We start from the raw sequence: 16,667 nt of genomic DNA on the forward strand, positions 1-16,667 counted from the left end.
AAAAGTATTTGTTCACTATACTCTTATTACCTTCACTCTTCAACACTTTGTTGTTCTTATTGACATCCTTGCTGTTGATTTGGTAAATTCTTCTTACCAGTCCAAGATCTTCAGACGCCTTGTCTCCAAGGATTGACTCCAGTCCACTTGGCACAATTTTGAACGTTAACTTGTGTTGTCTTCCCTTTGCTGTCACTTTTAGCCTACAACATCCCTTTGTTTTTATTGGCTGATTGTCGTAGGTTTTCAATTTCACGGGCTTGTCTGTGACTCTTTCCGGTTTCTCTTCAAGTGGTTTCAAGTCTTTTTCATTAATTTTGTTTGCTTTTGCTCCTGTGTCAATTTTAAAAGTAACAAGTGTCCCATTGACAAGCAGTGGTGCAATCCATTTATCTTCTTTTACTGCATTAACAGCATGCTCTGGGTCTCCTATAGTTTGTTGTTGCACATCGCTTTCGTCATATGACACGATTTTTGTGATGTCCTGTGCTTTTAATGTTTGGTGGAGTCTATGACTTGTCTTGCAGGGCTTGGGCAACTTCCTGGTTCTACGCCCAGGCACGCCCCTGCAATTTCTGGCGCCGGCCCCTGTGCACCTGCAGCTCATCAGCAACAGCATAAAAGATCAGCGCAGCCAGGAGTCAGGCGCCGGATTATCCCGTTATACCCGTGGTACTTTGGCCGCAGTTGCACGACACAGATTGGCATTGTTGGCGCTGTCCTTGGTGCTCGTAATAACTCCGTTCTCTTATGTGCTTCCTCAAGCCTTCTTCCTGCCCGCCCAAGCCCGTGACACCACCGCCTTCCCGAGAAGACCAGACCGCGTCTCTCACCTCATCGCCCGACCTGCGCCCTCCGGACCCGCTGCCTGCGCTTGCTTCCCGCCGCGTCTACCGCCCCCTCGCCTGCCCTGCAGAACTCCGGACCCGCTTCCGCACAAATAAAATCCCATCTCATATCCAGGTTGCTCTTGGGTTCATTTTCTCTCTCCATTACGGTTCCTCAACCCGTGACAGAATAATCCGGCCAATACAATGGACCCAGCGACCCCGGATCCCCTCAAAGAAGCCCTATCTATCCAAGGTAGGCAGCTCGGCCGCCACGAAAAAATGTTTCACGAGCTTATGGAATCGGTCCAAAATCTACACCATAAGATCACGCACCTCTCCACCCAGGTCCTATCTCTCTCTCCCTCCACCCATCCTCCCGTAAACACTCCCCCGGTCCCTTCTGCTTCCGCAATGCCCGCTCTTGGCAGCAAGGAACCTTTTGTTCCTACTCCCGAGCCGTTTACCGGGGATCTAGGATCATGTAGTGAGTTTCTCCTGAATTCTTCGTTAGTTTTTGACTTACAACCGCTAAGCTACCCCTCTGATCGATCCAAAATAGCCTTTATGGTTAACCTGTTACGCGGAAGAGCCGCAAAATGGGCTACGGCGCTGTGGGAGGCGTCTTCGCCAGTGATGTCCTCTTATGCAGATTTTTGCCAGGAACTAAGGAGGGTTTTCGATCACCCAGTCAAAGGACGCGAAGCGACCCGCAGATTGCTAGCCCTTCGGCAGGGAACACAATCCGTAGCGGATTACTCCATCGAGTTTCGAATCCTGGCGAACGAGTGTGGATGGAACGAGCCCGCTCTGAGAGGTATTTTTGTGAATGGTTTGACCGAACGATTAAAGGATGAGTTGGCGGTCCGTGACGAGCCCACCTCCCTCGAGGAGTTGGTCTCACTATCCATAAAAATTGACAATCGGCTGAGAGTGAGAAGCGCAGAAAAATCGCGGAGGGGGACGGAAAAGCCGTTCCGCCTGTCTATCATTCTGAGCCGTCATCACCCGGCCAATTTCTGCCCTCTGCTCGCCAGGAGGAGCCTATGCAACTGGGAAGGACTGGTCTGGACGCTCAGGAACGCCATAGACGTTTGACTAATCGCTTGTGTATTTATTGTGGAAACCCCGGACATTATCTTGCTGCCTGTCCATCTAGGCCAAAAGACGGGGCTTGCCAATGAAGGAGAGCACATTGGTGAGCCAAATTGCATCTCTTCCCCTCGCATGTCTGCTCCCTCCAGTATTTTATGGCAAAGCAAATCCTTCTCAATCCCTGTTTTAATCGACTCCGGAGCAGATGGCAACTTCATAGATCAAGCCCTGGCTAAACAGTTGGGGGTTTCTTGGGAACCCCTTACTTCCCCTCGAAGAGTGGTGGCCCTGGATGGACATCTCATTTCCTTGGTCTCCCAGCAAACTATACCATTTACACTCATCATCTCAGGTAACCACAGAGAAACCATTCAGCTGTACCTCATCAATTCACCCCATGTTCCCCTAGTGCTGGGGTTCCCCTGGCTCCAAAAACACAACCCCTCCATCGACTGGAGAAACTGCTCCATTACCAGCTGGAGTGTTTTTTGCCACTCGCAGTGCCTGTTGTCCGCTGACCCGGCTCCCCGATCTTCCCCTCCGGCTACGACTCCTCCGGATCTATCAGTAAGGACCTCGCTCTCACCTTGCCTCCTCACCGCCCTTACGACTGCGCCATTGACCTTCTCCCTGGAGCTTCCCTCCCCACCAGCCGACTGTACAACATCTCCCGTCCAGAGAGGGATGCCATGGAGACGTACATTCGAGATTCCCTCGCCTCCGGTCTCATTCGGCCCTCTTCCTCACCCCTCGGGGCAGGATTCTTCTTCGTTAAGAAGAAAGATTCCTCACTCCGCCCCTGTATAGACTTCAAGGGCGTAAATGATATCCCAGTTAAAAATAAGTCCTCGTTTCCACTCATCGATCCGTCATTTGAACCTCTCTGCGAGGCCCAGGTCTTCTCCAAACTGGATCTCAGAAACGCCTATCATTTGGTCCGGATTAAAGAGGGTGATGAGTGGAAAACGGCATTCAACACTCCCTTGGGTCATTTTGGCCTTTTGGCCTCACAAACGCCCCTGCGGTGTTCCAAGCCCTCATGAATGACATCCTGAGAGACATGTTGAACCGGTTTGTTTTTGTCTACCTAGATCAGGGGTGGGCAATTATTTTTTCCATGGGGCCACATAAGAAACATAAAATATTGTGGAGGGCCGGGCCAAAAGGCTGAACTCAATTCTGCATAATATTAATTGTATTTCTTTTTTAAAAAGCAGTAAATAGCACTGTTTTGACAAGCTGGCAAGAGTATATATTAAAGTTAAGCAATGAAACTAAATACCAAATAAACTGAAAAAATGAGGTTGCCTTACAAAAATTTATTCATTCAAATTTCTCAACACAATGGTAGACAAAATATTAACATTTTTTACTATTTGTGACTCATATTAGTAAACATATTCTGTCACATTCACTTCAAAACACATTTTGAGTTCCATATACTGTTGGATAGTTGTGTAAAGGTTCTGAGCATTTTAAAGACATCACAATATTGTCTTTTTGCACCAAACATTTAGCAAGATACAACATATTGACTGTCACTGAACTGTGATTTTGAGAAAAAGTGTCCCAGTTCATTGTTATCTGGTGCCTTACAGTAACATGCCTACATTTGTGGTCTAACTGCCTCATTTGGTGTTTCAATGTTCATTTTTCTTGTTCAGTGAGAGAAATCTAATCTCTGCTGGGCTTTAACAAGTGCATCAAAGTCAGGCTGAATGTCTGAAGTGGAGATGCGAAGCACAGCTGACAGATGATCATCAATGAGAGAGGATCTGTCCCTGGATTTTGTAAACTTCATAATTGAAAATGTTTGTTCACAAATGTCGGTAGAGCCACAGAGAACAAACATCTTCTGAGCATGTCTCCTAATGTTTGGAAAGTTCTCCTCCTTGAGAGAAGAGTAGAAATCCAGCAGAGATCCTGACTTAAAGTGCTCTGCCAGTACTCCATCAGACTGCAGGTCAATGAGTTCCAGCTGAGCATCACTGGGTGCATCATCCACACTGAAGGTAAAGGGAGGGGAAATCATGTGGATTTCATCCTCCATTGTTCTTAGATCCTCAAATCGCCATGCAAACTCACCATGCAATGCTCCTAGCATGGATGAGTACCTGCAGAGGTTATCAGCTGATGGTGTGACTTCTTTCAGGGTTTGCATGTGAGTGAGAGTGTTGCTCTCCAGTTGTCTTGAAAGAATCTGTATCTTTCTCATGAAAGCCTTCACTAAGGTGTGCATTTCATGTACAAAAAGGCCCTTGCCTTGCAGCTTGGTGTTCAGTTCATTCATCAGTGCAGTCACATCAACAGCAAATGCGAAATCTGCCATCCAGACCTCATCTGCAAACTCTGGGATGGCCTTGCCTTTTGTCTCACAAAACTCCTGGATTTCTGCTTTCAGATCCCAGACTCCTTTTAACACTTTGCCCAGGCTGAGCCATCTCACAGAAGTGTGGTAGCCAATGTCACTGTGCTCACTCTCATGCTCCTCCAGAAGTGTGACGAACTGTCTGTGATTCAGTGCCCGCGCCCTGATGAAGTTAACTATTTTAGTAACAACATCGATAACATGGTTAATTTTTAGCACTGATTTGCACAACACATGTTGGTGTAAAATACAATGTAAAAATACTAATTTCTGATCAGGGTCCATTTCAGTCACTTTATCCTGCATGCGTTTTAAAAGTCCGACATTTTCCCCGGTAAGATTTGGACAACCGTCCGTGGTGACACCTGCCAGTCTGTCCCATTTCAGTCCCAACGTGTCCATACAAGCATTTACCTCAGTGAAGAGATTGCTCCCTGTCGTCGTCCCTTTTAACGACCGCATTGCTGCCAGCTCCTCCGTAATCCTGAAGTCCGGCGTTATCCCGCGGACAAATACGAGTAGCTGGGCTGTGTCGCGGACATCACAACTCTCGTCCAGAGCCAAGGAGAAAAAATCAAAACTTGGCACTTCACGTTGCAGCTGTAGCTCCAGATTCCCCGCAATGTCCTCGACCCTTCTCGTCACGGTTCGCCCGGACAGCGGGACTTGCTCAAATGCCGCTTTTTTTCCCAGGGCATATTAGTGCTGCCGAGTCTACCAAGCACTCTTTCACGAACTCCCCCTCTGAGAATGGCTTGCTGTTTTTGGCTATTTTGTGGGATATCACAAAGCTGGTCTTGGTTGCTGCATCCCTGGATGCATGAAGCCCGGTAAAAAAGCCTTGCTGCGTTTGCAGCTTAGCTAGCAAAGCTTCCGATGTCTGCGCTCCTTCAGCATCAGTTAGGTTTTTATATTTCTCTGCATGTTTCGTCTGGTAATGCTGACTCAAATTGTAGTCCTTCAACACGGCGATCTGCTCCCCGCAAACGAAACACACAGCTTTACCTCTAACTTCAGTAAATAAATACTTCGCTGTCCAATTTTTGTTGAAAATTCTACATTCGGCATCTACCTTTCTTTTTTTAGCCTGAGCGGACATTTTTTAGGGCGAACGTCGTCTTGTTGTGATTCAATCGCGCGCATGTCTTGATAGACGCATTACGTCATTATGTGCGACGCACATTGTGCGGGAATTAAAAAAAAACAATTTCAGAATAAAAGCAGTGCAGCTTTAGCCCATGAATGAGGTGAAATTAAAAAGTATGTTTATTTTGAAATTTCCAATTAACCTTACACTCGCGGTCAGAGTCAACCAAAGGTATGTGGCCCGGCCCATACAATGCCCAGGTCTGTCATACGGGCCAGTCAGTGCCACCCGGCGGGCCGGATGTGGCCCGCGGGCCGTGCAATGCCCAGGTCTGCTAAAGTTTAGATTAACAGACGTTCATTGTATTTTAATTTCTTGTCTCCTGGTGATTCTTGAGTCAAGCTAACAAAAGCAGAGCAGAGCAGGGAGGAGGAGAGAGGAAGGAGTCACGCGGAGCTGCCTGCTCGCTTCCGCTTTGTCCCACTCTTTCCCCCGCCGGCCGGTGAAAATGAACGCCATGTCTGGTTCCTCCTGGCCTCTCAGCCATCTTTTTATTTCGGCTGTTACCTTTAGTATTGTTGTATTGCACAGGAGAGGGGAGCCCTCTAATCTCGTTGCACACTTGAGTACAATGACAATAAAGGGATTTCTAATTCTAATTCTAATTCAGGGCATTTAAACCTGACAAAAAGACAACTGAAAAGCATAATGTTCACAAATGTTGTTCCAGGCAAAGGCAATTTTATTTATAATGTTTGATGTAAACACAAAAAAACTCATCATCACTCAGACACAATGGTTCTTTTGGCACTGATCACATTGGCTTAGTGTCAATAAAAGAGCTTAGCAAAATGAAATTTATATTTTATTCAAAATCACATTTACATCTTACCACAAAGAGTCAGTTCCTTCAGTTTTTTGTTTTATTTTTTTTAAGCTTCAAGGATCGCTGCTATTCTCACCAGCACAATTGTGTCTCTCAGCACTATGTTTAGTGGAGAAATTTTTAGCACAAATGCTGCAACTGAATGGCTTGTCTCCACTGTGTGTTCTTGTGTGGCTTCGTAAATGCGACTTTTGAGAGAAACTCTTGGCACAAACTGAGCAGGAAAAAGGTTTTTCTCCATTGTGTGTTCTTGTGTGGCTTGTTAAACTTGCCTTTATAGAAAAGCCTTCACCACAAACTGAGCAGGAAAAAGGTTTTTCACCAGTGTGTGCTCTTGTGTGCCTTACTAAATAAGACTTTCGAGAGAAGCATTTTCCACAAACTGAGCAAGAAAAAGGGTTTTCTCCACTGTGTATTCTTGTGTGACTTGTTAAATTTAACTTAAAAGAGAAGCTTTTGCCACAAACTGAGCAGGAAAAAGGTTTTTCACCACTGTGTGTTCTTGCATGACTTGTTAAATTTGACTTAAAAAAGAAGCTTTTGCCACAAACCGAGCAAGCAAAAGGTTTTTCACCACTGTGTGTTCTGGAGTGGTTTACTAAAGTAGACTTTCGAGAGAAACTTGTTCCGCAAACTGAGCAGGAAAAGGGTTTTTCTCCAGTGTGTGTTCTTGTGTGTTCTGTTAAACGCGCCTTATGAGAGAGACTCTTGCCACAAACTGAGCAGGAAAAAGGGATTTCTCCAGTGTGTGTTCTTGTGTGCCTTTTTAAATTGGACTTTTTAACGAAACTCATGCCACAAACTGAGCAGGAAAAAGGGTTTTCTCCAGTGTGTGTTCTTGTGTGCCTTGTTAAACTTGACTTTACAGAAAAGCTTTTGCCACAAACTGAGCAGGAAAAAAGTTTTTCACCACTGTGTGTTCTGGAGTGGTTTACTAAAGTAGACTTTCTAGAGAAACTTGTTCCGCAAACTGAGCAGGAAAAGGGTTTTTCTCCAGTGTGTATTCTTGTGTGTTCTGTTAAATTTGACTTTTTAACGAAGCTCATGCCACAAACTGAGCAGGAAAAAGGGTTTTCTCCACGATGTGTTCTTACGTGCAGTTTTAAAGAGAATTTTGAAGTTAATGATTTCCCACAGTGAGAACATACCCAACTGTCAGTGTGACATGCCCTTTCACCTTTGGCTTGCCCATCATCATCATCAGGAGAGCGTGATAATGTGTCCTCATTATATGCTTGTGATGGCCCCCAGTGGTCTTCATCACCTTCTGTTGTCACGTGATGACTTGAACTGCTGCTTGTAGGCTCCGCCCCTCTGTTGTCCTCACTCTCATCCTTGTTTCCATCTTCAGTCTTTATAGGGACAACGTTCACTGGTGACTTGTTGATCTCCTCCTCCTCCTCCTCCTCCTTTTTGATGTGAGTCAAGTCTGGCTCCTCTTTCACAGAACAGAGATCATTTTGACTGACGTCTGCAGGACACAAAAAGACAAATTTGGTTTGGTCAAGTCAAATCTCAGGCGGCGACTTTGTCTTATTTTCTAAAGTGCTACCTTGACTTGAGCCTGCTGCACACGGAGCAACGCGTGCGACCCCGAATTGGACCGGACCATGAGGGCATTTCACAAAATTCCATCCTACGATGTAAACCTCCCTTTTGATGCCCGATTTCATTTCTGACATAGTCACAGACATTTCTAGAAGCGAGCTGAAGTTAGTACACACAGGCTATTGTGTGCGTCTGATGGAACACCTGTTGTGGGACCCTAACATATTGATGGGGGCCACTGGGGGAGCATCGCAACATAATGTCATTGATAGAATAGGAATCCTTCAAGTGAAATATGTTTCCAAGTATTTCTTTTTGCATTTAGAGATAGTTTCATCGTGGGTACTTTTTGCTTCCATTCTAATCTGTATACCTAAAAGAATTAAAGGGGCCCTGGAATCAGAGTCGCGATTTATTGCATGATTTATGTTTGTTTTTTGTTGGGTTTTTTTCCCCAAAATGACATTTAGCCTGCTAGTACGTTCCAACATTCCCCTTTTTAATTTTTTTTTTGTGTAAAATTTCTGTTTCTAAATAAATTTTTAAACAAAATTACATGTGAAGAATCAAAATCCCTACACATAAATTAAGCAACAACACTTTCACTCTGACTTTCATGTTGACATATTTGAATAATGTATATTTAAAAGTTATCCAATATGAATTAAAATTAGACTAAGATACACCATAATATTATTAGAGTTCACTGAATTATTTTGTAACTGCAATGATGCTGAACTGCCAAAGGGTGTCAGTAATGAGTAACAAAGTAACACAAGACATCCCACTGATACATCATCATCGTCATTTGCAAAAATTACCAGGAACTATGATTTGTGGGGGAGATGCAAACCACCTGGGCCACAGGAACTTTATGACCAGGAACTAAATGTTCCTGGCCTTGTTGGTAGAAAAGGGGGTTGTGACGTTCTCCCCTTTTAAGCCCATAGTAAGCCAAAGATGCAGATGCATTCCTTGCAGCATGCGCTTGTTCACTGATGAGATCCGTGCAACCCTGGATGGATGCATTCAATGTATTTTAAATGTTTGGATGGGGTGAAACTACGCACCCGAGGTCCACTGACTGTCACCCGACCAATCCAGTAAAAAGTTAATAAATAAATAAGACCAATACGTACTTGTTTTTTTTAAACGTAATATTTTGCGTTTTATCCACTAAAATTGATCAACCGCCATTGATGTTTTCGCCGCAGTGTGCACATTTTTTAGAGTCAGGCAGAATTCCTTCCCTAAGTCATTGCTTGAACAAGATATAAAAACCAGAAAATGTAAAATCTTAAATAATCAGTTCGAATTTTAAACTGAGAAAAAAAACATGGAGTTCACCCCCCACTATTGGTTATTCTTTGGCATTTATTTTCTGCACTGATTTCATTTGGCATAAACAAATATTTAGCAAGCCGACAAGCAATATTTAAAAATAAAACGGCAATAACCTTGAACGCATTTCCCCAAACAACTTAATGTTGTGATGCATGCAATGTCGTTCTTTACAAAGCAAATGAGAGTAAAACGTGTACAAACCTGCTTTGAGTGGCACAACACGAAGCTGGTTGCAACCTTCGTCCAGCAGTTGAAGATGTTGCTCGTTCTCTTCTTCTTTTATTCCACAAAGTTCCTCTTTGTACTTGGGCGTCGTTCTTGCACACATTTTCAAATGATAATTCCAAAAAATCCGCACTTGATCTCTGCTTGGCGATGAGTCGTGTGCCTCTTTTTGTTAGCGGCTAGCTAGCTAACAAGCTAAGCTAACTACACCGAAAAGCATCAACGCGCAAAGATGAGGTTATCGGGACACAAAGACTTAATGAATTATGTCGACGTCCTTTAGAGTAGCACTGGACATCATTTGAGAAAATTACAGTCAGTTCCACACTAAATTGGAAGAATTTAGCAGTGGGTGTTTTTGTTCCGGTGTGGACGGGTCGGTGGATGGGGTCGAGGTCCTTCGGAAGCTGCGCGCTTGCTAATGACGTCATGCTTTAAGCACGAATTTTTCAAATATATTTCTTTGCCTCTGCGTTTGTTTTTGACCCTGGCTGTTCTATTTTAATATATATTTTATAAAATATTTTAATTCGGTTGATAAAAAAAAAAAAACTAAATTAACGCCACATTTGCGCGTCAGCTCTTACGTCACTTCCGCCTATGCCCCGAGTAGCCGCTGCTGGAACAACAGTGGGACGTTTACGTTTCTCCGACCGAACTTGCAACAATGCTGTGGTTCACTCGGGCTGCAAGATTGTATGAATATAATGTCTGCATATACTAGTAGTGCTTCTCAATTATTTCACGCCCGCCCCTACCAAGAAGTAAAAGATTCGCGCCTCCCCACCACCAATTTGTTTTCTGTCTTTGTAGATTGATGTTAGATTGTCAATAAAATATCCCTTAACTAAGCTAAATTGACAAGAAATATAATTTTGAGAACTATTATCGTAAGGATCTCAAAACTCAGTACTCTATGGTGCAAATATTGATGAGATGATAAATATTTACTCATACGTTTTTTGTAAAAAAAAAATAAAACCTTTATTAACATTAACAACCAAACACAGTTATTAATTCATACATAATATAGAAAAGACAAAAAGAAGAGCCAGGGGGATTTTAAACAAAAAATCTTTGTAAATAACATAAAGCAACAGCTTTAGTATGTTTACGATACGTTTTAAAAAAAAAAAAAATTATGGTGACTATCCGTTTTTTTAATGGTTACTGTAAAGTTTTGTCTTCTATCTTAAGAAGTCACGCAGGTCCAGTGATGCTGCAAGCTTGTGTCTCTTTAGTTATTGACTTGCATTCTCGTCTATGTGTGTACACACGAGTTCGTCTGGTAACCAAACACACGTCAGGCAATACTGCCAACTAGTGACCAATGATATAACTGCTATCATTACATCTCCCTTTCAAACGTTAAACAATGCCTATGACTTTTTTAATTAAATTTTTTTAAATTTTATTATTATTATAATAATTTTGTTTTGTTATCAATTATTTTCACTTCTGATCAATATCTACCCATTTTTTTATGCCAACAAGCAGCTCTACAACCATTTTAGCAACAATAACACAACATTAAACATTTTCAATCAGCCTGTCCGGTTGTCGTCTAACTCTTGTTGATCTTCAAAGAGGTTCAGTAATCCCAGAAATTGCTGGTGGTTGAGGTCTGTGCTCCTTCGATGTATCCGCCTGCTTTGCAGCCTCAGCCTTATCAGAAGATTTCTTGCAGTCCTCGGTAGTAATGGGTAAATGAGGCATCCTGTATCGTTTCGACACAGTGACACACTGTATTGACACTGTGTTGACACTGTGTTGCTGAATACTGACACCTGGTGGACTTGCAGGAAAAATTTGACCGGGTCATCAGACTCTGATCTGTCAAACTAATTTGATCCAATTCCATTGATTAGGCATTTGCATTCACATTATTTTTACATATACGTACTTTCATCAAAAAATCTTTGATATTCTAGACGCAGTTGATAAATTAAGTGAACATCTGTCTGAATGCCTAAGTAAAAGTGTTGTGAATAACAATGGACTCATTGTAATTAAAGATTTTTATTAAAAAAAATAGTTTCTCCAGCGTTTTGTTATTCAGTCTATTTATATCTTTTTTTTTTTAGGCAATTTCCCCCGCCTTTGAGAAGACCCTCCCACAAGGCACTGAAGAGGCCGGTGTGCACAACGCCTGTGTGGCTAATAGAAATAGATGAGGGAACGTTGCCTCCATGGACTTCCAGTATAAGAGCGGGTCTTCCGTACGTGCAACGTGTCCTGCTGACATATAGCGCTGCACCTCTGAGTGCGCATCAACAGTGACGTCTTCCATCTTGCAGATAGTTAACGCAGAGTAACGCGCCAATAACTCGATGCTTGTTTTGAGCGTGCATCCTGTTGACAGATGCGCTTCCTTATAAACACAGTTTGGTGCGCGACCGCTGTGTCGACACGGTTCCGGTAGTGGTCACGTGACTTTCTTAAAGCAGTACGCTCACTGACACGGGTTTTCCCTGGAAGCTCGGCGCACGCATCGACGCCTCAGTGTCGCTGGACCCATCACTAGTCCTCGGGAACCTTCACAAGACTCCTCCAGTTCCCCCTCACTCTTTGTCCATCCTTTGTCCCCACAATGTAAGATCTCGGACACGAGACAGTTTTCCGCACCGAGAAAACATGTTTCTAAAACGAGTTACGACCTAATAGCATTTATATAACTCCTTGAATAACACGATTCGGTTTTAGAGTACCGCAGAACCCTTAATTTACACTACCGTGCTATCCGCAGGGGAAACACAGTTTCCAGAGAAACCCAGTTTCTCAATGAGTTATGGCCTAATTCCATTGATATAACTCCTTAGACTAGCACGATCCAGTCTATCACACCGTACTGGTCAACGGCGCGCGCCTAGTCCATCAGCGTGAAGTTGGCCCTCCATTTCTTGCAAAAATAGGGTGAAATAGTTTGTTTCGTTTGTGCTGCATCTGTGCTCGTTTGTGCTGTTAAAATTTCCGTTTGTGCTGCTTCGGTTCCAGAGATATTACACTTTTTTATTTCGAGTGGTGACATCACCCAGCCCCCCACTTTCATCCAAATGGGTCGGGAATGGTGCCATTCGTTTGTGCTTGTTTGTGCTGTTAAAAGTTTCGTTTGTGTTGCTCCGGTTCGATAGATATTACACGTTTTAATTCACGCGGTGACGTCACAAACACTAACGCTCCGGCGTCAGTCTATTTTGTTTTGGATGCTGTCGAACAAGGAGCTACGTATCGCGCTACCGCGTTCAGCTAATCACTTGAATCACTCATATTTGTTATTAATTCCAGGTTATAAACTAGTTCCTGGAATGAACCGATGTTTTGCATGTTTCTGCGCATTTTACATTCTTCATGATCCTGGAAAGCAACTGTTGCCGGACGAACTTCAGGTAAACATGTCACACTCACTGTTGTAGCTTTTTTTTGCTAGCATGCAATAATCTTAAAATCTTCCTGTTTTCACTGCTGTCCATTACTTTAAATTCGATCTTATTTCTTTTAATATGTTGTTCTGCTGCTCACGTGTTTATTTCATCAGTAGTCATTAAAGCTATGTGATTATTTCTTAAATTATAGCAGACGTGAGGCCGAAACATATCCCTTGATCTATTTTGAAATAAAAACAACATAAACACACCCCTCGATGTAGCATTCCCTCATTTGAGAACAACTGAATTAATATAAAAACAGTCCATGCGTAATTGATGAGAGCCTGCAGAGAAAGCTTTATATGTAAAAACAAACAGCAACAAACAAAACAATTAAGCAATCACTGCTTTGTGAAGAACAAAGCATGTGGGAAGATCTTTGTCTTTTCTGATGCTGCTTTCACTCCACTTTCCAGGTCATTGTGCATCTCCCAGGCAAAAGCAGCCCTCCCACAGTATGCCACATAATGTCCAAGAGAATCCTGGGTCAAGCCTCTTTGAAATCCTATGACTGCTCTCAAAGTAAACATATTCTCTTGCAGCACCAGACTGGAGGGAATTTCAAGCAGGGCAAATTCTGTCCAACTCGTACCGAGGTCGGTGTCATTCCACAAACATTCTCCCAGACTGTAGCTGTGGGAAACATTCGCCGAACACAGAGCCTTTCCTGTACTGTTGTCTTGCTTTTTAAATGTAGATGGACATTGAGATGCATTTTGGATTGGTCGGAGGCAAGTAGAGTCAGGAAGGCTCAGTCCTTCTTCAGCAGCAGTCTGAAGATGAGTCATGCCACAGGTCTGCAGGACAGCAATGTTGGTACACACAAGCGGAACTTCCCTTATTACTTGAGTGCTTAGGCTGCAGTACGGTGAGGAACATTGTTTTTTCAAGTATACACTTGGAAGATTCCTCATGGCTCTCTCAATCACTGTCGAGATGTGGCATTGTGCATCTATTTGGAGAGCACCAGAGGTTAGGTGGACAGGCTTGAATATTTCTTTCAGGAGTTCTGCCCTCTTGGAATACACGTGTTGTGTCACACCTCGTGTTGCGATGGTTTTTACCAAGTGGAGGAATGGATTGTCACAGGTCTTGCTGCTTACAGCCTTTTCAAATGAAAAGCTGTCACAATAAGAGCAAGAAAGACTGAAACACGGCATCAAATGCACAAGTGTTGAGCACAGCGACTTTCAATTTGGAAAGTTTAAGAGGCTGTTGTTGGTTTCCATTTTTCAACAATTGCACCTTGACTTTTTTACGTTCCACGGATGAATCCACATGCAGCCACTCAGGACAAGGAGAGAGATATGAACTCATCTTCCTTTTTTTGGGTGGAACTACTAAGCCTCTCCAGTTCTCAACTTCGGTAATATGAAGATTGTTTGCAGCAGCATCAGATTCATCACCAAGGTCAGCATCCTTTTTTACATTTTTTTCCCCCACTCTGGGTAGTAGAGACATCGTCAGGTCGTAAGACAATCTCTTTTTTGTTTTGCAGCAGAAATCCGCATATTTCCCTCAATGAAGGCAAGATGACGGGCAACAAACCGGTCGACACGAATGGGAAGGCTTTCATGCTTGAAAAGCCCATTTTTTATGTTTTTAAACTCTGCTTCAACAGCTGCCGAACTTGCAGTGATGGTGGTGCTTCGGAAGAGAGGGACCATTACTCCTGTCCAGAGTGGTAAGTAACTTCCCAGTCTGATGATGTGGGGAATAATCTCAGGGAGGAAGTGGATGTTATCTCTGTCTCCCTCAGCCATGGCAAGTGACCTGCTCTCCTCGCATAATTCAGTCACCCACTGTCGAGCATTAGTGTGGATCTGTTGATGCGCCTCGACGGGTTCCTGTGGCTGAACCTCTGTGTCTGGCATGCTGATACAGTCTTCTTGTGCAATTTGAGCTTTTAGGTATTTCTTCCGCTTTTCTGATGGGAGAGGGGTTCCAGAACTGTCATTACCTTCGGACTCACTCAGTGCCACAATAGTGATGGCACCTAGAAGTTCTGTTGAATGTTCCACACATTGTGACTTGAGTAGTTGTGATAATGATCTCACATAAAACTCTTTAACACGATGTCTTTTATTTTTCAGGCAGTCCCACTGGCAGATCATTTTGATGCAGTGTGCAACATCTACCCTGACAAAGCATGGCGGCAGGTTTGCATGCTGATTCCCAAGCAAGACATTAAAGCACTCATTAATGTAGCTCTTCAAATCGGGATGTGGGGTAAAAGCTTTGATCAGAGAGAGAGAAATCACTTACAGCTTCTTTTGGGACCGGTGCACTTGCATGGATCCATTCTTTTAGCCACCCTGTGATAGCGCCAACATCATGCTTCTCTGATAACATCTGCACCACTGGGACACTGCAGCTGTTATTTCCCGTCAGAACACCATGATAAAGGAAGATGTGGCCGGACGAGCCATTCGGTCTCACCAGTTTCTTAACTACTGAGCCAGTAGCATCAAAGCATACAGTTGGATGAGTTTTTTTTTGACAATGTCTAGTACACATGCATTTGTGTTTGACTCCAGTAATGACAGAAGAATTTGTCAAGTCCAATGTCTTTGATGCTCCCACTGTGAGGTGTACTGTACTTTAACAGCTGCAACGACAAAATTGGATTTTTATCTCCTAATGCCAAGTCATTTCTCTCTTGTTTTGCCTTGCGCAGGGTGGCCAAATTTGGGAGGTGGCTTGGCTCAGGATCTCCGAAGTCCATTAGTGTTGTTGCCTGCGATGCCCGCCATACATGTGGTTCCATCCTGCCCTCAACAAGTTCCTTGGCTATCTTCACACGCAACTGCCCAGACAGGAATCGCTTTGAGCTGCCAGTGTGCTGGGAGTCATCAATGTTCTTGATGTAACAGTTGAGCATCATTGGACTGTTGAGTTCAGGCTCTCTGTCGCAATTGATGTCAAGATGGCCATGACATTCCTTGCAGTCTCCTCTAATTTCAATATAATTATTTGTGGCTAATGGATAGACCTTGGCTCTTTTAAAAACAAATGTACAAGGAATTTTTACGGCTTTCCAGATTTCCTCATTTATAATGTGGCTCCAGGTGCCAGGCTTCAAAATTGTATAGCTTCTCTTTTGGGTTTGGCAATACTTGTCTTTGTATGTAGCCTTTTCTGGAATAAATTCCTTCCATGTATCAAAAGGCATTAGAAGCTGAAATGATCGTTGAGGAAAAAGGGGATCTAATTCAGAGCCAGTGTCACTAGTTTCAGCTTCTGTTTCAAGTTGACTGAAGCCCAAAGCTGACCAGACATTGTGTCTGTTCGATTTAACAAAGGTGTAGAGAGCCTTTGCAGTCACCTTTTTTCCCAGCTCTTCACTCAAATCCGTCCACACAGATTGATTTGGTGTGGCTATGTTGCCATTTTGTAGTATGGCCTCTTTTGATGAGCAGAGAACTGCACAAATTGAGTCCTTGTCGACTGCTGGTCGTTTAGGCATCTAGTATAAGGACACAAATATAACCTGGATTTATTGCTTGAAATTTTTTTCCCTGGGAGTCATATTATCCTCTCAAATATAAATGGAACTGGTCTCGACCAAAACTATATATATATATATATATATATATATATATATATATATATATATATATATATATATATATATATATAATCTATCATCAAAACGTATTTAGCTTTTTTCCCAGTTTTAATGCTGATATCAGTGCACAGAACAATGCATATAAATGTATCATTAAAACATACTTAGCTTTTTTTTTTTGTTTTTACCCTCATCAGTGTATTTGCCAAATTACGAGTGTCAAATGGGAATAACAGCTAACTAGCTAGCAAGAGTTAAACATTTTCAATCGTTTTGCACTGTTATTTGACTATC

General features: G+C 43.0%; 1 protein-coding gene and 1 pseudogene across 1 annotated transcript; one reads left to right on the top strand and one right to left on the bottom strand.

Annotated features, from left to right (window-relative positions):
- Positions 1 to 2,541: 2,541 nt before the first annotated feature.
- On the bottom strand, positions 2,542 to 5,919 carry LOC148341890 (general transcription factor II-I repeat domain-containing protein 2B-like). Its single transcript, XM_088288470.1, has one exon. It carries the CDS (start codon positions 4,750 to 4,752, stop codon positions 3,583 to 3,585), a length of 1,170 nt encoding a protein of 389 aa, XP_088144596.1. The 5' UTR covers positions 4,753 to 5,919; the 3' UTR covers positions 2,542 to 3,582.
- Positions 5,920 to 13,196: 7,277 nt separating this feature from the next.
- On the top strand, positions 13,197 to 16,430 carry LOC148341891 (uncharacterized; annotated as a pseudogene).
- Positions 16,431 to 16,667: the final 237 nt, after the last annotated feature.

Source organism: Idiotropiscis lumnitzeri, chromosome 2 (assembly GCF_059441095.1).
Source record: "Idiotropiscis lumnitzeri isolate Australia: NSW breed Sydney's pygmy pipehorse chromosome 2, RoL_Ilum_1.0, whole genome shotgun sequence".
Lineage (NCBI taxonomy): Eukaryota > Metazoa > Chordata > Actinopteri > Syngnathiformes > Syngnathidae > Idiotropiscis > Idiotropiscis lumnitzeri.